A 22,152-nucleotide genomic window follows, 5' to 3' on the forward strand; every position below is an offset into this window, starting at 1 on the left:
AGCTTTGTTAACAGGGAGAAAATAAAGAGGCAAATCACGAGGTCTAACGAAAACTCAAAAACGTGCACTTACAGAGCAACATTCAACTCGTCATTTTCAGCAGGCAAGAACGGGAGCGAAGGGCTGATCCTGTGCAGTATAAGTATACGTGCGATCACGCGAAACGACCGAATTGCATGCCAAAATAAAGAAATATAAAACTTTGGTTTTGAAAACATCAAAGAATAGTTGGCACGAACTGAGAAAAGTACAAGCAAAACAATGGATAATCTACGCGTGTCGTATAGTCCTTATAAGTGTTGAAACTAAGCTTCTAACCTGTGTGAATGAATTAACGAAGAACCACGGCTTCCTCTGCTTGAGCCTCTAGGACTACGCGCCACCAGCAATGCAGAATGGGGATAATCAAGATCGTCATCCTCGTCATAGTAAAGCGAAGGATCAGGATGGGCGGCCGCAGCAGCTGCTGTCGCTTTAGCCTCACGATAAAGCTCTTGCGATTTGCGGAGATGTTCCAACCACACTTTGCTTTGTTTCGGTTCTGAGGCATGTAGAGAAAAGGCAGCCGACGCTGTGCCTAGCTCGTTCAGGTAAACGAGGCCAAGCCCAGCTGGATCGCGAGTCAGTTCAATGACAACCAACCGATCAACCAAACAAGGCGGCCTAATTACTTTGACTCTTTCCGCTTTGCGTGCTACTGGTTTGCAGATCAGCAGAACGTCAGTGAAAAGAAAACAATGGACGTCCATTTTTGAGGTTCCCTTTTCAGTTAAATAGATGTAGTTAGCGTTTCCATTCTTGTCATACTTTTTACTCATGAAATCTAAATTTAAAAATACCTGGTCGCGAAGTTTCAAGTCACCCTCAATAAGCAGATAACGCCTTTGGTTCTCGGAACAGTAGGGCATCGGCTTGGTAAGATCCAAATCGCAATGAGACTTGACAAGACGTTCCACCTCTTCGTCCTTGGTCTCGACAGCGTCGTAAGATTCGATGCGGGAGAGGATCTCGCGTAGGCGTTCTTGTTCGTGTCGCTGCCGCAGAGCCGAGTTAACTTGACCGACAAAAGACTCGACACTTTGGATCTGTTATTTGATAGTTTTTTTTGTGTGCGCGTATGTGTCATTTCCGCCAGAAAAACGAAGGAAATAAGGAAACAATCAGTTTAGAAAGATATAGTTCTTTAAGAGCGAATCTAATAAAGACAAACTGACCATTTCGATGAGAATGGGCTTGTGTTCTTCGGCGTCCGTCTTCTTGTGGACGGCCTTGAGTAGGAGGGAATATTTGGTGAGTCGCTGCATGGGTTTGACCAGGATGTCCATCAGTCTAAGGCGGTTACAATCGCGCTGCGTCTCGCACCACTGTTAGGTGCATCCAAAATAAAAGCAGAATGCACGTCAGAACAACGTTGATCTTTTTCTGTAATCACGGGGCTAAACTTACCGCTAAATAGGCTTTGAAGAGTTCGTTGTCGTGGTCTTTCTCTTTGCAGTATTGCTGACATTGACTCTGGTCCAGGCAGTACTTGGTGTACGGGTGGAACAATTCGTCAAACTGCCAAAATGATTTGTCAATTAGTTTGAAATCGGCTTCCCAAATTGTTTCACAGCTACATGTCAAATACAATGACGGGTCGTTTTGCATGGCTGCGTTTTCGTTTGGTTTTTTTACCTTTAGGAATCCATCTTGAAGGGAAGTAGGATCGAGCGGAGCTCTGGCACTTCGAGCATTCTTGAGCATTGGGAACACGTGCTCGGCCCAAAATTGCCTATTTGCCACGTAAATCTCTGGCAAATTTGAGAAGAGTCGCTCCGTGTCGATCTCGTTAAGGATCTGGGCCGCTTGGAGGTTGCAGAGGCAGGCCATGAACAACTGAAGAAAGAAAGCCAGATGTAACGTGTTATGTACATAAACCATTCACTCGCCCACAAAATGACAATGAATCAATAACGAAAGCCAGCCTTGCTCTTGATAGAGGTTGTATAAAGGAACGAGTCCAAAAAGGACAGAGCCATCACTATTCTCACATCATCAGAATAAGCGAAGGGCTCGTAAACCGAAAGAGAGTGAGCTACATAGATCGCATAAGACTTACGTCAGTGATGACTTTGAGGGTTCGCAGATAAGCCACTTCCGTCTGAACGAGCTCCCAAATGGCGTTCTGCTGCTGACGCTGTCGTTCGGGCAGCGATGTCCAGTCCATGACGATCAACTTCCAGTCTTCCTCCAAACTACGAATGTCACAAGGACGTAAGCAGTAGGTCATGATTAATATCAATTCAGCTACTATCATCGTTTTTATTTGATCACGTTATGTTAGCACAATTTCCCTTACCTGTAGAGCGCCTCTTCCGTGTCCTCGTCGGCTTCGAAAGAAAGAAGATGAGGTAACCGCGGTATGCCGTGCCGGCTGTAATCATTCAACTGTTCGGCCAGCAGGTCCATTTTCGTGTCCTGAAAGATATATTCATGATCGTACGTTCAATTATGATAACACTCAAGTTCCCTATGTGGACATGATAATGGAAATGCAACAGGAATAGCCAGAAATAACAGTCTTGTTTATGTCCTCCCACCTTGTATGTCGAGCCGAAGAGACCACTCCATCGCGTGGTGGCTTTAGCGCCTTTGCCCTTGAGCGATCCCTCGTGAGAGCCACTACTAGCTAGATTGGCCATGCTGATGGGCAGGTTTCCGGAAACAGGATGGGTTGGACAATCGGCTCCGATCGCCGTCGGATCTTCGGTACTAGTTGCTCCGCTAAGCGCCCGACTCGTCTTCCCACTTCGATTGCTCTGCAGATCGATTCAAATGATTACTATACTAGCACACTAACATTACGCAATGTAAAAACACTTGGCACAAAGCGTAAACTCCGAAACAATCAATTGAACTGAAAAGAATGACAAGTGTGGCGAGGTGAAAAATGAACTTACTCCTGAACTTTTCCTTGAAGATTGATGTTGTAAGAGAGGCTTGGAGACCACATTCCGCACAGGACTTTTGACGCCATCTTTAGCTAAAAGTGCAATGGTACCGCGGTAAAAGAGAAAAAGACGTGAATAAGTAAGCTTTGAGTTGCCTTGTTTTCAGACAATCGCATTTGCTCAGACTGGGGAATGGATTCAGGAAGGACGAATGAATGAATAGGGGTGCTCGAAAGATAGGCGGTGACACAGTTATGTCAAAGGGATCCAGGAAATCAAAATTAGGAATACTATCGCCGGCTTTTGGTCTATTGATCGAATGGGAAAGCCCAATGGTTGAACAGGCAACCTAATCTCAAATTCTTGCGGGAGCCGCTTTCACTTGATACCTTTGATCCTGAGGTGTTTACCACCCAGCCAGAAAGTCTCGGTCGTTATCAAGGACAGTGGTGTTTTGGACGAGTCCAGATAGACGTTGACGTTTGACAGATCAACTCCGCGACGCATGCAGACGGCGGCGAGCGCCTCCCTGTTTGTTCATTGACAATGCAGGTAGAAACAAACGGAATGGGAAAATTGCATTTTAAATCGATATTAATAGAACTCTTTTGAATTTTTTTTGAACGTCTGGCGTCAACCTACCTTAAACTCGTTCCTTTGGAGGCGGCTACGAATTCCTCCTGTCCGGGTTCTTCCAAACAGTCAAAACTGACGCTGAAGTACTCGGAACTCGTGATCTGTTTTGTAAAACGGGAAACAAACAAAAAGGGAAAAACGAAATAAGAAAAGCGACACGGGCTGGAGTGGCTCTTGTAACGAATACAACTTATGAAACTCTCTAAAGAAGGCACATTATACAAGGATTTGAATAAAATAAACAATGAAAGGGGTGGATGAAGTTACTTTGTAAAGATTAGACAATCGCCTCCGTCTCACGGCTGGATCGGAAGAGCTGTGTTCCTCTGTAGTTGATGCAGAAGAGCTGATAGGTGTGGGGCTAGTCAACGCCACAACGGAGGTGGTGATGGGACTGGAGAGAATCGGAGCCGCCATCGCCGGCACGGCCAATCTGTCCTGCGAGCCGCCGGCCAATTGCATCGTCGAATCCGGCTCAGAGCGGCAGTCCCCGGAGTTTTCTCGCGACACCAACATGCCCGGATCCAAGGTGTCTATGTGTGTCAAACTCTTCGAACGGCCCTGCATGTATTCCATCAAAAAAAAAAAAAAAAAAAAAAATAGAAAAACGCTGTTCGTTAAAAATGTTGATGGTGAAGTAGAAAAAAGCATGGCAAAGCTACAGTAACTATATAGCTGGGATTCGAACAATCATTACATTAAAATCGATTGGAAATGGTAGCCAAATAGTAATAGGGTAGAGCTAAAAGGAAGATCTTGAAACCATGTCCAATTCATTCCGGTCGAGCTATTAGTGAACAAATGAAAACGAAGCAGGCAGAAAGGAGTAAGAGAAGAAGACAAGCGAAACAAAAATGAGAAAAAGAAATCAAAAAGAAAAGACGATTCCTTCCGCTACGAGATTCTATTGGCTCTTGCGTCCGTCAATCGATAAAGCCGAGAAAATGGTAGAAAAAGTAGATCACCGGTCGAATGCGGTGCAAAGCGGAAAAATCTATGGAAAGTGAATTAAATACATGAAAAGGGGAAATCCGCTTCCATTATTGTATCGACATTTCAGGGAGCTACTCGTTTCTATTCTCGTTCCTTTTCTCTTTTTTTAAACTTTTGTCTCCCTCTGTTGGCTCAAAGAAACGGAAACAACAGTAGACATTGACGTAGGTAAAGATAGCGAACACGGATGCAGAACTAGGGGGACGAGGAAACCAAATCTAGACTGTCTCTTTCCCTTTTCCCTAGTCAAATCAGAGATAAATCTACACGAATGTGAATTGATTGTTAATTCGTTCGGTCTGATGATGCGTATAACCGACGTTTAAACATTTATTTTTTTTTTTAAGTAGGTGGAAGAAGAAACCATCAGCCATCAGCGAAAGAGAGACAAATGTTACGCTGCTATAAATATCACAAAATTGCGTAACCCGTGAAAAAAAGAGGGGAGAACTGTGAAAGTATAGTTTAAACCCATTCGACGGTATTTTGGCTTGTCCCGTGAACTAGACTTTGTTTACAAACAGATATGGATACAAACGTAGAACAAACTTTACGAGTAGGGGAGGGATAACTCGATAGATCAAAACTCGATTGGCGCACTATACCCAGGTACGTCACGAAACAATCAAATAAGGAAGACGAACAGGCGCCAAAGCATCATGACGATCACGCCTACTTGTCTAACTTCTGCGCCCACCATAAAATCTCATCGACGGCAAAAGATATTGGATTAGAGTGGATGTCCATACAGACAAGAGCAGCCTTTTTCTAGCGCCCAATCGTCCATCATCATCCGAACACTCCTTTTACAAATACACATTACCTCCGCGAACAGACAACAAACAACCCGTTACTACGCAAACAGACGGATGGTCGGCGCTGGATCGCCTTCCACAATCTTTTTTCCTAGCCAACATTGACGTAAAGGCCAGGACAATTGTTCCATATTCACCGTGGATTTATGCGCATTTATGCGAACACACAAAGCGAAGGAGCAAAGCTCTTTAGCTTGTCTGCCGCGTGATTTACCAATATTGCGATAAACAGTTTGCGCCGTTCTCTGCAGTTGGTTCTCTTGGGAAACTGGCAAATCCTTTGGCGTCCCCGAATTGATGGAACTTGTGTCTGGAGGTCATGGCAGCGAGAGACAACGGTCAAACTGAAAACAACAACGCAGTCACTACTGATGATTCTCCACGTAAAATACGTCATTGGCCCATTATCTTCCTCATATCTGTTTGCATTGATTCGCAACAAAAGAAGTCCGCTCTTGGGTTGCATTTACTAGTACGTCATGGTTGGGATTTCAGGGTATAGAATCCGTGTTTCAAATGGCCTAACGTGGAAACGGAGAAGGTGGGGTACCAGTTCGGAGAAGTAGGAAATAGGGTTATAGCCTTAGTACGTGCACGTAAGCGCAATACTTACTAAAACAGTGATCAATAATGGCAGCGAAAGTTAGAGGCTGTCAGGTCAACTTATTCTGAAATTTATCTGCATTTTTGTACTCAACTTACTGTCGAGTGTCAAACAGTCAATAATGGTGAGAATGTATATTAAATGCTCGCTAGTTTCCAGGGTTCATCTATTCTAGAGTGGCCGTCTTTGTGCTTCAATGTACGACAAAAGGGCCGGCGGAATTCGCGGAATGGTCTGATAGGCGCTTTTTGCTTTCGCACAAAAGATGGGCGGAAACGGGTGAGGAAATGTTACAGATAACTAAAATACTGATAATCGTAATTATGGCGTACTGGCCAAGATTAGAACAGAATCCACTCGCATTAGATTCCAATAAGATAACAAATTTAATTACTAAAAACGAGAAGAAAATCAAGGCTGGAAAGGGTATTTTAAAACGCGGTGAGGCAAGAATTGTAGCATTACATTAAAAAAAAGAAAAGAAAAAAAGAAAAGAAAATCAATTTTCATGTTTTTAAATTCACGCTTTTCATTTAGTGGATGTGACAGAAACAGCGAAGCACCGTTAGAATGCAACTCTAGATTAGACAAACTTCCGTTTCCTACTTCAACGCCCAATATAGCTTCAACCTCCTTCTCACCCTGTCCTCGAATTCTTTAACTTTTGCTATTTCATTTACCGGCTTGGAGCCCTGCTGGCATTGAAATAAAGGCTGTCCATGTATGAAAAGGTCTTCATCAGGACGCTAACAATGTTCTTGGCCAATATCGACGCCATATTTTCTCTTTGGATAATAATGGTAGTAATTTAAGCCCCCCTCCCTTTCTCTCCCCGACACCTTCTTTTTTTTTTATCCTGCTAAGTATCAAACACCCAAACAGGCAGTGCGTTCTATAACCAACTGGAAGCCTTGCCGCTGGCTTCGGTCTATTCTGTGTCTCATTAACAAGAAGGACGAGCATGGACGGGACCTTCGATTCAGTAGAAATGGTACAAATGTGTAATGGTGGTAATGGGATTCAACATTGTAGCTCTGGTATATGCTCTCCAAAATGCAATATTCCATCGCTGTCACTTGCATATGTCAAGTACTGTGCCTTACAATAATTCAAATCAAAATGGATGCTGTCGCATGGAAAAGAGTGGCTGACCAGACGGGCGGTTGTTACGTTTGACATCGTACGAGAATGCAAAAACAGAGTGGCTCGATAAGCAAACGGATCGTCCGTTTTGCCTTTGCGGTCGTTCGTTGTCGTTGTTCTCCCTACAGCCTTTTTGAATACATTCAATGGATACGCATGATAGATGTGCTCTTCACAAAGCTAATATTTGGTACATGCAATACATATTTTGATAAACCAAAAACATTTGCTGTCACAGCCTTCTCCATTTCCGTCCACTACGTCGCAAAAGTCTGGAGAAACAAAAAAGATTCAAGCTGCCTCATTTTTGTTTTCTTTGCTTTTTAGTTTCCTTTTTCTAACTCGCCAATGTGATGCTACTGAGAATCCTAACGAGCTCACTATTGAGGCTTTTTTCGATAGTCATACTACATTAGAAGTTTTTTTTTTTTTACATTTTCAACATTTACACGTATCAGTTTCTCAGCAAACATACCCGAACAACATACGGGATGGATTGCATAACTTTAACGTCAGTTATAGATCGTCAGAGTTAGTGTTTTTTTTTTATTAGCCAATTCATTCGAGAATCCCACATCCCTTTTTTTCCTAATCATTTGAGACGTGCAAAACGCTCATGTAGATGGCCGTCAGCAGAACGGGATATAATCTTCAATGGAGATTCACGCATTGGGAGAAGAAGAGAAGGAATTAAGGCCAAAAAAACAGAAGGATGGTTTGTCATTAGCCGCTCCGATGAGGCAAAAAAAAAAATTCAGAAAGATGATGCGCTTAGATAGGGAATCATCTTGGAACATGCCATGAAGGTATGTCACCACCCTTGTAGTTTTGCTGGTAGCCTCGGTTTGCCGATTCATCTTCATTAGTGACCATGTACTTGGATAGAATTGCGCGCATGCTACTAGTTCCAGTTGGTATCTCATTTAGTTTCCATTTTTTTTTTGTGTTCCTCATCTATCTGAGTTTGGCTTTCTTTTTTTGTTCTCTCTGATCATTTCGTTACATTCACCACCAGTCACGCGCGATTCTCTACAAATGAGTGAACGTGGAAAGAACATTGCGGTAGAATAGCCTCGACCCAACTTCGATAATCCTGCTAACAGAGAACCCTAAATTTGTGGGCTCATTGCCAATAAGATCGACAGATTTCCTTCCAAAAGCTAGCCAAATTACCTAAATGCATATTACTCAGCCGGCATGTAATACAGTCAGAAGCTCCTACGTGACGGCTGTTCGCATAACCCCATGGACTAAGAACATAACAAGGTATGTACGTACCCGTATATCAGGATTCTTTATTTGGAAATATGACATTAAGAGAAAAGACAGAAAATCCTCCTTCCGACGAGAGTAATGCAAAGAAACGGGATATCTCCGCATTTGATAAACACTCGATGTGAACGAGTTTCGACCGGAGAGGCTTGCCATCCATTTCGAAAAGATAGGAACGATGGAGGCGGATAAGGGAGTGATGGGCAATGAATGATGAAAACAGAGACAGCTGAGAAATAAGAAGTCAAAAAGCGAGACTGGAGGCAGGACGGTTGCAACAGAAGCAATCGTCTGCTTTGCAATGAAGCGGAAATGTCACCGCATTAACATATGCAAGGCCTTACCGGTCGTAGTTTGGCTATGTTCATAAGGAAACTTCCCCGGAGGGAAAAAAAGAATTCACGCATTGGCTACATGTTAATGATATTCGAGTCATTCCTGCATTTTTCATTGATTTTCAAGCTCCCATTCTAATTCACGTCTAATTCGAAGTGTTTCCCCTTTTACGATTTCTCCTTTATCTTTCATTATTTGGATGGTCAGCTGATGACGATATCTCTAAAAACAAAATGACAATTGGCAGATATTAATCGCGTTCTTCCACGAACTACTGGAGCGCAGACGGATGCATTGATTGTGGGGAACGCCAATAATGGACACGCTACCTGCATCCGAGCGGCCGGAGGCGTGACCAGTAGGAACAACTTCATGGTCGAGTGTAGGAAATCGTCCGTGTGATGCTGCGTCTGGTGCGCTTTTTGCTGTTGCTGTGGCTCGTGCAGTTTAGGTTGGCTAACCGATCGAGTGGTCACCAAGTTCGGCACAGGAGACGCATCCGTCGGTAGCAAGAGTTCGGGTGTCAGTCTACGTAAACCGATCGTCAATTTGGTGTCGGTGCGCATCTTTTCGCTGCCCATGATGGGGGCAATAAGAAAGAAAAAAAAAGACCCACACTCCACTTTGCCCCAGTTAACAACTTCTCCGCCTCCCCGACACACTCGATACGACTTCAAGAATCAAATAAAATGGAAATAAAAGCAGAGTGAAAAATGGGCGAGCTGGAATAAAACACGGCAGAAGGCGACTGGGATCGATACTGTTTCAATCGATCGTTCCAGCGATATCTTTGTATTGCGTTAGAAGGTCCTAGCACTGGCCCACGGCCTACTTTATTCCAGGTTCTCTTTTAGCTTTCTGTTTCGCCTTTTCCGCTCCAATCACTTTACCCTTTTCGTTGCCAGATTTACTCGCCAACTTGCTGCTGATGATGAGTGCATGACCGCCTGCACAAGACGCCACCGTGGCTACTTTTCAACACTTACACCCGCCAATGCTCGACGGGGATTGATCTGCTCACAGACCGTGTCTCATCAACGGACAATCACGCACGAACGGACCGTCGAACTGTACGCCGCGATGCACAATAAAGCTGATTTTCTCGCTTTCGTTCCCATTAAGTCGCTCGAAATGTGGCAGAATGCAAGCGCAGTCATTTGCAGAAAATGGCAGATGAACGTCAACTATGGTTCTTCATTGGCACGCCACAGTTCACAGTCTGGACCGATGCCCGTGATTAACACTGTCGCCAACATCCGTTCGGCCCATGCGATTCTATCCAATCCATTCCATGTCCCATTAAGAAGGGCTTCTTTCTTTCTTCTACTGCCTTCCTGCCCTTCGATGTCTTTTTTTCTTCTTCTTCTTCTTCTTCTTTCAATTGACGTCGAAGTGACGGAATAAAAGGCGTCGTCGTCACCGGGAACTAAACACTAAAGCGAGCGCGACCGGAGAAGTAGTAGGGCGAGTGCTCGTGGAACTGAAGGGTCGGTAAGATGAAGCAAAAATAAAAAGTGAAGAAAAAACATGGTCGACGTTCAGAAGGACTTGAATTCCGAAAAAAAAGGAGGAAAGGATATTGGTCGATGTTATGCCCTAAAACGGCCGACTTCGATTGGCTACAACAAGTGACGGAGATGATGAGGACCGGGAAAGAAAAAACAACACGACCGCCGCTGACTTGCTTTTAACCCGATCCACGAATCGACCGGAAAATGTTTTTCTTTAAAGCTCATCCCGCAGGGCGGCGAAGAGACTAACGGGCTCTACAGTTACCAGCTTCTTTTCTCTTTCATTAAAAAGGCTATACTCGTCGTTTATCAAAGGTCTCTTCTCCACTAATCTTGGCAAAGTATCGGCAAATTATCGGATATAAATAGTACATTCTCTCTAAGATTTTGGAGCCAATCTTTTTACGAAGAATGGAACGAAAAGGGTTCACGATTTAGATGAATAAGTAACACAAATCCACGCAGGTGATGAAGGAGAACACGCAAAAGGGCGAGCAAATACACTTTGAATAAAATGGTACCCAGCACTGATTTTTAATCACAAAATTGCTGCCGCACACTCAAAGACAACTGCGTCGCCCACTCTGCTGCTGTAGGCCATTATTCTATCAATGTTCTACTCGAAGTAAAACGAAAGAGAGTAGCGCTAGATAACTGACAGAGAGTAGCACGTCCGTTCTAGTAGAACTGCCGCTCAGTACTGAGCGCACCAAATTGGTTGAGGTCGTGAACGATAAAAAAAAACGCAAGGCAACGGGACGGTATGGCTCGAAGCGCGACCCACTGAACCTCTTGCGCTAACCTACCACCCCTCTTTCTGCCTTACTCAGCAATCTAACTGCTTTTTACTGAGATGCCAGACGTGGTTTCTGTCGAAACCGCTCTCCTTTTGAACCTCTCTTTTTTTCCCCACTTGCGAACGGTTGATGTGATCAGTAGTTGACAGTAAGGTTATACTCATCTTATCCGCATTTGCTGGAAGTGGACGCAAACAACAGAGAACTGTCGGACAAAGAATTTTCGTTCCCAATGCTACCCGTGCGCCGGCGCCGAAGAGTTGACCCACTAAACCTCTTTGAAAAGTTGACAAAATCTGACGGGTAATAGATATACAGTAGTTCTATACTCTTTGGCCTGGCAATATTACGTTACTTTCCTGGCTGGCCATGTTTCCTTCCGTCGGCGGGTTTGCTTCCATCACTATGGTCGGACGAGCGCCAAAACGAAACGTCATTCTCCTTGTCCCAAATTCTATTTGAACTTGGTTTATTTACATTTCATTTGATTTGTAACATGTTGGAAAGACGCGCATGATTGAATCGCTTTAAACACGACCGAGTCGCCGCGACAAGTTTTTTACGTATTTCATTTACGTATCTTTTCTTGATAAAAATCAATAACACTCTGCCTTTCAAAGATGCACAAATTTCACATTCGTTTGGATCTATTTGTTCCGGTTTATTTGTCGCCCTCTTTTAACCCTTCATGTACAAACGTGTTGAATGTCATCATCGTCACCAATAATCAATTTGCATATCTCTTACTCTATCCGAACAGTTTTTGTTATTATCCGCAGGTTGTTCCCTTTTCTACTTGCGGTTGCCTAGTCTGTGACGACGTTGTGTAAGCCATTGCTTTTATCTTTTGGCAGTAGCTGCCAATTAGAAACAAAATGAAAAAATGTTGGCAACACTTTACGCGGTGCGAACGTCATAAAATGCCGCTATGTTGGCGATGTGAAGACGACAAATTAAAAAGAAAGAAAAAAAAAAAGAACGAAAATATTTCCCGCACTGAAAGTTTTTTTATAATGCATTTTCTTAAGCAGTCGAAGGTATTAAAAGCTTGTCTGATCAGCTCTGCGGTCTACCTATTCTATTAAAGAATCGCAGCGCGGTCGCTATGTACTACTAATGAAAGTGGAATTGAGCTAAGGGTATGTAGCTCGGGGGGAAATAATCCACAAGAAACTCCAAAAATAACACAATCAACCAGAAAGCGCCTCAAATAAGTGGGTTCACATTCCGGACGGCGGCGGAGGAGGAGTATGTTGGATTCACATCGACGCCAATTTTTTTAAGTTGGCCCTTTTGTTTTTTATTTTGTCTCCCCAGACGAGTGGTATCTCTTTCTTTCTTGGCGACTAAAATTTATTTTTTTCTTTCTGTGACTCCTGTAGAGCGGCAAGCAGGATTTAAAATACAACGGCAAAAGTTAAAAGAGAAAACGAAGAATGTAATAAAAAAAAAAAAAAAAAAGAACTCTATCCATGACGGCCTATATCGAACGGGGACTGCGTGACTGCCTGACATGGACGGGATCAAAAAAAAAAAAAAAAGGGCGCATGACTAGCCTGGAGGACCATATAGAACGTAAGCTCCACCATCTGCTTTTCCTTTATCTTCACGAACTCAATTTTCAACTGAGAAGAAGAACGTACTGAGATGTGGGTTAAATGGTACGTATGAATAAATCTATCAAATCGGTCCTCTTGTTTTTTACGTTGTTGTTTTGTTTTTTTCGCACTTTTTAAAGCCATTTCCTTGTGACGTCGAAACCAGACTGTGCAGTTTGAAAGATGGCATACAATGTTTTCGCTTCCATTAACACTATGACGCACAGAGTTGACGTCGCCCACTGTTTTCCTGCTGGTTGTGTTGGGCCGCGTTTGTCGCTTTCCAGCAGTGTCTATCGAAGTGTTTGTCTGAAAAAACATACTCCTTCGCACGCGACTTGATTTAGACACTGACGAGGGTGGCGGCAAACCGAAAAAACAAGGCCGTCAATTCGGCAACCAACGCAAAACAGGGCGGACGAAGCGCAACTCGGCGCCAATGGGCCCATCACGACTGACTTGTTGACTATAGACGTAGAGACCAGACGAGCCCTTGAGATGATGAAGTAGAACAATGAAACCAAAACCAAATAACACGACCAGAAGTGAAAATAGGTCGGAAGATGTAGCCTACATCAGTTGAAGCGAATTGTTATGTTCTTTCTCGTAGGCGTAAACTAAAAGAGGATGACGATATGTTCGAGAACGGAACGTCGCAATTCAAAAACCAAGGGAATAGCAGCTATTAAAAGCATTCATTAGTCGTATTTTTAAGTTTAACGTCGTTAAAAAATGAATTTTGGCGCATCTACTGTTTGGGGTTAGGTCGACCCGACCGGTAATTGAACGATGCCACAATATTGTACCGTAACTTTGGGTCACGGGGTTCAGTCTTACATAACGTTACTTCTGCCATCATCCGATTTTTTTATTTCCTCGTAACTTGTACTAAAGAAATGGATCTTGTAGCCGCCGTCGATATTGGTGGCGAGGAACTTACAACCTTCGTTTGCTAGTATCCACAGAAAGCCATCTAGCGGCCAGCTGCACGAGCAAAATTTTCAATCTCGGCTATTTTAAAATATTTGTAAACGTAAATTTTCTGCCGTGTAGATTGCAAAGTCAAAACGACCAGCCGAAAGGAGAAATGAGAAGGAGGGCACTAATGACTTGTTTCTCTCCGTCGTCTGCCGACAGAAGCGCCGCTTGTAGGAATACCCACCTTCCCTTTGTCCAAGGTAAAACAGCTCATTAAAATTAAAGCCGCCTCGGCGTCAGTTCAATACTACGCCAAGTATGATAATGAGGTCGGTACATTCATTCATCTGGCCTGCCATCCACGCAACCATTCCCGCTTTACTTAAAAACCAGACACTTCTCGCAAATACATAAATTTAAGAGAACAGCAAGCAAATGAGCAAATCATCTTTCTGTTATTTCGTTGTCCTGTCACCGCAGAACCCTGCGACGTGCAAAAGGCGTTTCCCCATTCGACAAAACGTAACTAAATAAGGACAATAACAAAGTGAATTTGTGCGACTTACATCTTTCTTGTGGCGGTAATAAGCTTTCCTCCGTTTGAGTTTGGTGACTCGTCGCTGCTCCGGTCGTTTCGGACTGTCACTGAAAAGGCAAAACACATTTGTAAAAAAAAACACAAGAAAAAAACAAAGAAGAGAGAAAAAAAACGTAAGTATATCGAACAGCGAAGTTAACAGTGCGTCAAACAACAACACGAAAATGCACTATCGTTATTCACATCATAACACAACGAGAACGGCGTGACGCCAAAGGATGAAAGAAGATTAATGGCGGCGATGGCCGGCACTGGGATTGAAAAGGCAAAGTCAACAAACAAAATTCACCCACAATAAAAACAAAAATAAATAAAAAAAAAGAGAGAGAACGCTTCCCGAGAGGCCATCCAATCATTTTTTTAATGTCGCGTCTTCACGCAGCAAATTTCGGGTATAAAGTTATAAGGCCACTTGTCCTGATACGCAACGGACCTAATGAAACTTGTAAATCCGGGCCAATGCAAAAGATCACGGCGTCAATAATTTTGATGAGTGTTCAATTTTTCTCCCCCCCCCCCCCTTTTTTTTCGCTGACAGCCGCGGCTTCAAGATCCTTGATGAAAATGGATGGTCTTTTCACGCCCACTTATTAAAAAGTGGTTGAAACTTTCGCGTCAAAAGAGAACGGACGGGCTATTAAAGGCAACTCATTCAAGGTGTTTTTCTTGTGATAGGTTTTGTAGATAATCGTGTGCAAATACGTAATCCACTAGCCTTTTTTTCCCAGTCTCCCCAATTTGCATCAGCCTATTTGTCACTTTTTATAGTTAAAAAAAATATATACATTTTCCTTCTTTTATCCTTCAAACTGTGCTAAGGGTTTTTTGTAGGTCTTGTGATTACAAGAGGGTCAGCAAGAAACCAAAAAAAAAAAAAAAAGGTTACCCACTCAAATTGAGCTTATGCTAATGATCGTTATTATGTTGATGGATTATAAAATGGAAATTCGACTTTGCCGCAAATGTTTTCACAGTTCTGGGAATGTTTTTCTTTAAATTAGTTTTCCAGAAAACAACAGACATGGCAGGCTGAAAATTACCTTGTGAGGCCACTAATATCTTCCTCGCTGGGTCTCAGTTCCTCGATCTCGGCATCGGAGTGGAAATTATTTATGGATGGTAAGCTGACGGCCAACGCCAAGGAACCTTTGCTTATCGCCTGGTGTCCAATACCTGCGTATTTAAATGAGAGAGAATGAATATATTTATTTGCTTGCGACACACGAATTCACAAAATGCGTCATGAGGAAACAAAAACATTCGGGTTTTTCTGTTTAAATCGTGAGGGTTAGAAGTCGAAGAAAAAAAAAACAAAAAAAAAACACCATTTTTCCTGGATTGCGGTTGACATGCCGAATGCAACGATGACGAACTGGCGTGTGACCGTATTTTTTTCTTGGTTTTTAAAACAGCTTAGCACGGTTGAAAGAGACGTCAATTAATGGAATAGGCGTGACAAAAGGTCGCAACCAAACGATAAGGACGAGACGTGCGCCGTTTTCTAGATCAGGTTCGACAGACCTGCTAAACGGTGCCTTCTGCACCGAATCACGTTCCCACGCACGATCCCCAGCCCTGAAAACATTGCACAACAGTAAACAGCACCACGAGGTTTGAACGGTGGCGCAGTCAAGCCTATAACGCCACCCGTCTAGAACGGCCGGAAAAAGGCGAAATCTCGTTGACCGTTCTAGATAATAGCGTCCCTCCTAACGAGAGCTTAGGTCTTCTTTTAATGAATTTTCCGCGTTTCGGGGATACGCTAACAAAATGGTGTTGCATCCTGATAAGATTTAGCTCACAGCGGCTCTTGCCGTCTCCTTTTGTTTTAAAGCAGAGAATAAATCAACAACTGCAACGAATAATAAGGAGGTGAAAAGATAAGACAAAAGAAACAAAATAATAGCGTCTCACGTTTTGTTTTTGTTTCCTTCTCTTCCCCGTTTTATTCTGTCCGTGCAGAAGACAAAGCTCATTTGAATTTTTCTTTCCCACTAAGGCAAACAGTACGCACCGAGCCCTGAGAATACCCATTACGCGACGCACTAAAAACGCAAACTGCTTAGTATTCTTTTTTTTTTCCCCTTTTTTTAATGCTGCTTTTCTCTTTTGATCCTTCCAGGGCGTAAACTCGTTTTGTTCATCTTCATGCGCCGACAAAAATGAAGAAAGCGCGACGGTGCTAAATATAAACCGAATAACAACGACGTCGTCTTCGCTGATGCTGTAAGAAGCCTGATGACTGTGGCAAGTGTATTTCAGGCCACAACCACTTTGTTCTCCTCCCTCTTGAAGCTGTGCAACAGGTTCAGTAGGCCATCCAGCCACGTCACAACGTGTAGTACCCAACGTACCCAAAGGAGTTATCATAATCACGAAAAGTAAGGACACATACACACGCAAAAAAAAGATGCTACGAGACCGGAATAGTTAAACGACAAAATTTCCAGCTACTTTACCGATAGGATAAAGACAGAAGAAAGAACGCGTCTGCAAAACTGGAAAAAGCGAACGACGGAAAAACCTAAACGAGCACGTAATGTAAATTGGGTGCGTAATGTCTCTAGTCCTTCACTATCCCGTTGATTAAAAGAGAGCAGACAGTGAACCCCCCTCCCCCAAGAGACAATGGCGAAGTACAGTAGTGAGCTCGACCCAATTTCTCTAGGCGGCCTAGTAATCGTTAACGGAATATCATGAAAGACACAACGGCATTAAATGCTAAAGCAGAGATTCAGAAATGGCAGGAAGATGGGAGCTCAACAACGGCCTAAACCCAAGCGGATAACGACCGAATTCCAGTGTGGATTATTTAGTCTTAATTTTGAAACTTGACTTGATAAATCGTGGATGCACTCTTCGTTTTCCTCTTGTCTTTTTTTTTTTTCTCTCCCGTTCGGTGTCTGCGCAGCTAATGAGAACTAGCGATAGCCGATCGTGAGCAAACGAACGCACGGCACCAGAGCAATCAGTCGTTGAGGTATGTAATCAAACAGCTATGTGCCAACAGGGTACCGCTGGGTCTTCGTGTCGTTGTCGACCTCGCCCGCCCACCCTCGTTCTACTTTGCACCAAAAAAGTCCAATCAGTCCCGGCTTTTTTTTTATAGCTGGGCATTTCACCTATAAAAGGAACAGCTATTCTTTTTTTTTTTTTTTTTTGCTAGATAAAGTAAAGATAGTTCTCTCTTTGTTTTTCTTTCGTTTTGGTATTGAACGTTGGTTGTCTTCTCAGTAAACTTGGCTCTATTTCTTAGTTAACCGTTTCCGCCTGTCTATAGGCTAGTAGGCTACATGGTCACTGTTATTAAGGCGAGCGTAAGAACTGCACTGATGACCACTTACCGTCAGGGTGTGTCTTGTGTGGCGGTGGATTGACTCTGGGCACTTGGTCCTCTGGAACAATCGGGAATTCCTGCATTTAAAGAAAAAATGGGAAACAATTTCATTAGCATTTCATTGTGAAGCTCTGCAACAAGAGAAAGACGAAAAAAAAAACAAAAAAAAACAGGAGAATTAAAAAAATTACAGCAGCGCAAGAACGATAATGCCTGAGCAAGACGGGCCGCACATCACAGACACGATGACCAAAAAGACTCTTTTGTCCACTGGGTTTCGACAACCGTTTCCATGTCTGATCGCTTTTTGCTCGCGTATCCAGCAGAGTAGGAACAAACACGTCCGCTAGTTTCATCTTCACGCCGCAAATAACTACTGAAGAAGACGCTGCAGTGAATGGCCAAATAAACAATAGCTAAAAACGCTTTCGATAGTAGGCACCGCTCAGGGTTATCATGAAAAATTCCCTTTCTTTCTCAACACTGTTGCATCTGTTGTTTTTTTTTTCGAGGAAACCTCTATCGATTACGCTGTCCATCCTTTTTGCCACACCTTTTTTTCGCGAAATTCACGCGGACACGGGTTTCTGTATCAGGTGCCGTTGGCGTTATCGCGCAAACTGTCGAGTGGATGAACATGACATGCAAACCATCACGTTTAAGAATTTTTCAACATTTCATTATCCGCATAACTACTACGACGAAACTAGCAAGGCGAGCACCTCTTATCGTCGCCGCTCGGCAACTTATCTCGTCGACGACGGCGACGCCCGGACTGCCGGCAAAAAAGTGCGCACAACAGGATAGGGCGAGGTGCATCATAAACATGTCAAGAAAGGACTGGAAAAAACGAGGAAAACGTATGCATTCAGAGCTCACGAATTATCTTTATTAACCACCTAAAGATATTAGAGCAATTAACGGCCTAACGAAATCACGGGGCATCCCGTGGATAGCTAGAGAAAGATGGAAGAAAGTGAAACTGAAACGGTGGAAACGAACAGGGTAAAAGCGAGCGACAAAGGTAGAAAAACAATTGAATTATGTGGAAAGCAGCGTGAGAAGGAGAATAAAGGACGGTAGAGCATCACGCAGACACTTGCGATTTGCCAGCAGCCTTTACGAGGCTATAGTCATACGGCAAACTAAAGCCGCCGCTTTCGTCTCCCTCAACTTTGACTTTCATATTTTCATTTTTCTACAGAAACAAAGTAGGCAAACAAATGACTGACGCGCACAACTGATGAGTTTACCATCTTGGCGATCTCTCCGTCGGTAGTGGTGATCGAAAGGACGAGCACGGAGAAACGTGACAAAGCTTTTCTTTTATTCGTTTTTTTTAAGCGTGAACGCGCTCGCCAAATTTGAAAAAAAAAAGAAGAAAATTGTCTCTCGTGGGTTTCGCAGTGCTGACATGGCGCAATCTCAACCCACTTGCTTTTTTCGTTAACGTTTTATTTTTTCATATCACGAATCTGTTCTTTTGATGGCCAATGCTTCCGCCTAATCCGGTCGGAAAGCGTGTCCTCACCCTTTCCTTGCCTTTCATCGATGAATTCAATGGGAACTTGGAAAATCCCACGTGTACAAGTTGCCCCGTCCATTCTTTCCAACAATAAATTTTAAAAAAGGTATAACGACTGGAAACGTTTAGAAGACCGTAGTCAGCGACAAATTCCTTCAAGAGATAAGATGCAAATCATTTTTCCGTGTTAAAGCTAATCTATTTCAACACAAGGAGAACACTTAGGCGAACTCTAAGCTGCCACAAGTGGTGTGTTCAAATAACACGGTACGGGGATTTATTATTATAAATATATCTGACGATCGGACGTGCGATGGCATGGCGAGCGAGCACAATCGAGAGATTCCACGATAGAAGGGAAGAAAGAAAGCAGAGATAAAGAACTTTCCTTTTCTTGCCGCCTAAGACTTTCAATCATTTTAAAAGCACGAAGGTCACATCATTAAGCGGCTGGGTAAATTAGAATTTTCGAAAGTCTATGAATGAAACAAGGAAGAATGAGAAATCGGAGGGTTGGAGGCGGACCTGATCGTCGTCATCGGCGCAGTCGAGAACAAAAATGTGCGGTATGGTCGTGTTGATTAGCCAGCGCGCTCTAGCGATTCCCGGGAACATGTTATCCTCACGATTTATTATGGAAATCACCAATTCATACAAGCCGCGAATCAGTTTTTCGGAAAAGATAACGCGATGATGTGACGGAATGTGGTGAATAGTGCTGTCTTTTGTGATGCCGACTGATAGTAGATCATCAATTCACTTTGTTCACTCACGCCCGTTACCAAGAAAAAGGCTAAGACAAAGAAGTTAATGCACCCGAGTCCCAACTGGAGAGTACAGGTGGACAGACAAGTTGAAGAACGACCTGAACAAACTAACGACACACAACTGTAAAAATTTTCGCTAACGTGTTTCGTTTTCTGTCCTTCTTATTCCTTACACTGTCGGACAACAACTGATTCTTGGTTGTATTCACATTCTTTTTTATTTCCCACCATTTCTTTGGCTTCTTCTTCGTCTTCCCATTCTTCCTCCACCTCTTTTGATTCCATTTTTTTTTTGTTTCATGTCCGTTGGTCGCGTTTACGCTGTAAAACCGCCTCAAGGCTGGCCCCGTGGCCCCGCACACACACAATTTTTGCCCAGTTCCAGTCACGATTGCTGTACCATCTATTCGCGTGCGTGCTACTCCGGAGAGAGGGAGATAGCAAAAGAATAAAAGAAGCAAAGAGAAAGAGAGAGAGAAAAGAAAAAAGCAAAACAAAAACATGCCGGCATCCGGAGTGCTCGCGTTGTACGTACATCAACCACTTCATCCGCGCTCCACATTTCTTTTCTTTAAACCAAAAAAAAAAAAAAAGGCTATTGTCGTTCTCCTTACTTATTGTGCGCTGCATTCCGAAAAGAAAAAAAAGACCATACAAATAAGTAGGGAGGCAGTTCACTAGTTCAGGATAGTTGCTGTAGGCCGCAAAGAGAGGCGGGAAAGTGGCAGGCTCTGAGACATAATGACTGCTGTGAAACGGCCACGAAAATAATAATAAATTGAGGCTGTCGATTGTAATCAGATTCGAGTCGAGAATGGCGCCCCGACATGATAATCGACAGGGCGCAATGTTTTTCTCTTTTTCTCGCCCATTTCTTCGACGCTTGATTGAAAGTTGAGAGGCCCGATTAAGACGTGCCCACATCGCAGCCATTTCTCGCGTAGATTTCATGTATCTTTTTTTTTTTTGTTTTTTTACATAACGCAAAAATTTCGAAACTGTTCAAGTTAACGGGAAAGCGGAGGGACCGGATTCAAGGCTCTTGCGGTAATAAGAATTAATTCCGTTACGCGACTGTTTTGTTTTTCTTCGCTTGTTTTCTTCTACATTTTTTTGGCATTTCAATTGTATTTATTTTTGCTGGCCAGTTAGCCATCGTAAACTTATTCTAATAAGCGAACGTAGGCGGACAGAGCGAATTAGGGCCATTGCCAATGACTTGGTCAGCGGGAGTTCTGCGTTTTCTATAGCACAGTAGGATCTCCAAAGGAAAAGAAAAAAAAAATAATAAGTTGGCCAAAGATGAAGTGGATTTTCGTGACACGTCAACCTGCTTTTTGAGTCGTGAACGAGCTGTTGAAGAACTGAACTGCAAAGGTCACGGTCTCGCCATTGCGCATATCATTAAAAGCATTTTGAAACCTTTTTACTATTCGATTCGATTCTTCTTGCTTGAAACCGTCAGTTTTCTCTTACTCCTCCTTTTTCTTAACAAAGGAAATGAAATAAGACGATGACGGAATCGCTTTTCAATGTAGGACAAGGTGCACCCACCGTCATCATTTCATTTGCTTATTACCTTTTTTTTTTTTACCCCCATTTTGCAAGAAAAAAAAATTGTTTTTCAAGACACTGCTATGATAAATGAATCTTCTTTCCATAAAAGCAAATAGCGGGAAACGTCAAAATTGTTTCACTTGGATGTCAGTCATTTTTGTACTTTTTGTTTCATTGTTTGTTGAAATTCAAGCAATATGGAAGACTACGTATTGTACTCATGTTGATGGAATAGGGTTAAGCCCCTTCGTTCTCATTTATTTTCTTCACATCAAGGCGTGTCTTTAGGTCGAAACCGGCAACGCTCATCACGCGACTAGCTGGCGCTTTTGTCTGTATGTAGACAAGAGAGTACGGATCGGCCTTGAGCCTGGAGCTGTACCCGCTTGTCTGCGTGAAAGTAAAGCAACATTGTTATAAACAAAAAATGGAAGAAAAATAGGCTAATAATACGTGTACATTTTTATTCGTATAGTTATAAACATTCTTATTGCTCTAACAACTTTCTCTATCCGTAGATCTGTCACTCTGCTTCGCTCTTTCTTTCTCGCTCTTTTGCGCTACTCCCGGGACTCTAGTGACAAGTCGTGACACTGGGGGTGGGTTCCTTGGGTTCGCTTTCCTTCGGGCAAGACATCTACCGACTTGGTCTATCATTTCCAAAGAAATGCATCCACTGTGTTGATGACTACAATCACGATATTATCGTAATGCCTCTATAATTAGAAAATAAAAAATAGGCTAAAATCGCACCCATATTTTGCATTTGCATACGATCAATGCCGGTATGTGCACGCCATTATCCTAGCTCTCCA

General features: G+C 43.1%; 1 protein-coding gene across 8 annotated transcripts in view; it reads right to left on the bottom strand.

Moving 5' to 3' along the window:
• LOC130685458 (pleckstrin homology domain-containing family G member 5-like) overlaps positions 1–22,152 on the bottom strand; it is a 123,549-nt gene that overhangs the window by 45,768 nt on the left and 55,629 nt on the right. For 2 of the 8 annotated variants that reach the window (XM_059494412.1, XM_059494411.1), the window contains exons 1-17: positions 17,680–17,859; positions 17,496–17,565; positions 15,192–15,324; positions 14,120–14,198; positions 3,834–4,127; positions 3,573–3,667; positions 3,320–3,459; positions 2,940–3,022; positions 2,580–2,798; positions 2,339–2,457; positions 2,099–2,234; positions 1,675–1,875; positions 1,447–1,557; positions 1,215–1,364; positions 840–1,085; positions 319–761; positions 73–129 (exon numbers count right to left, since the gene is read on the bottom strand). In XM_059494412.1, the coding sequence (XP_059350395.1) occupies positions 73–129; positions 319–761; positions 840–1,085; positions 1,215–1,364; positions 1,447–1,557; positions 1,675–1,875; positions 2,099–2,234; positions 2,339–2,457; positions 2,580–2,798; positions 2,940–3,022; positions 3,320–3,459; positions 3,573–3,667; positions 3,834–4,127; positions 14,120–14,198; positions 15,192–15,324; positions 17,496–17,565; positions 17,680–17,844 (2,741 nt within the window). In that variant the 5' untranslated portion in view covers positions 17,845–17,859. Of the gene's footprint in view, positions 1–72; positions 130–318; positions 762–839; positions 1,086–1,214; positions 1,365–1,446; positions 1,558–1,674; positions 1,876–2,098; positions 2,235–2,338; positions 2,458–2,579; positions 2,799–2,939; positions 3,023–3,319; positions 3,460–3,572; positions 3,668–3,833; positions 4,128–14,119; positions 14,199–15,191; positions 15,325–17,495; positions 17,566–17,679; positions 17,860–19,538; positions 19,685–22,152 lie in introns of those variants that run through there. The other 6 variants (XM_059494415.1, XM_059494417.1, XM_059494416.1 and 3 more) reach the window with 5 other exon arrangements.

This window comes from Daphnia carinata, chromosome 3, assembly GCF_022539665.2.
Source record: "Daphnia carinata strain CSIRO-1 chromosome 3, CSIRO_AGI_Dcar_HiC_V3, whole genome shotgun sequence".
NCBI lineage: Eukaryota > Metazoa > Arthropoda > Branchiopoda > Diplostraca > Daphniidae > Daphnia > Daphnia carinata.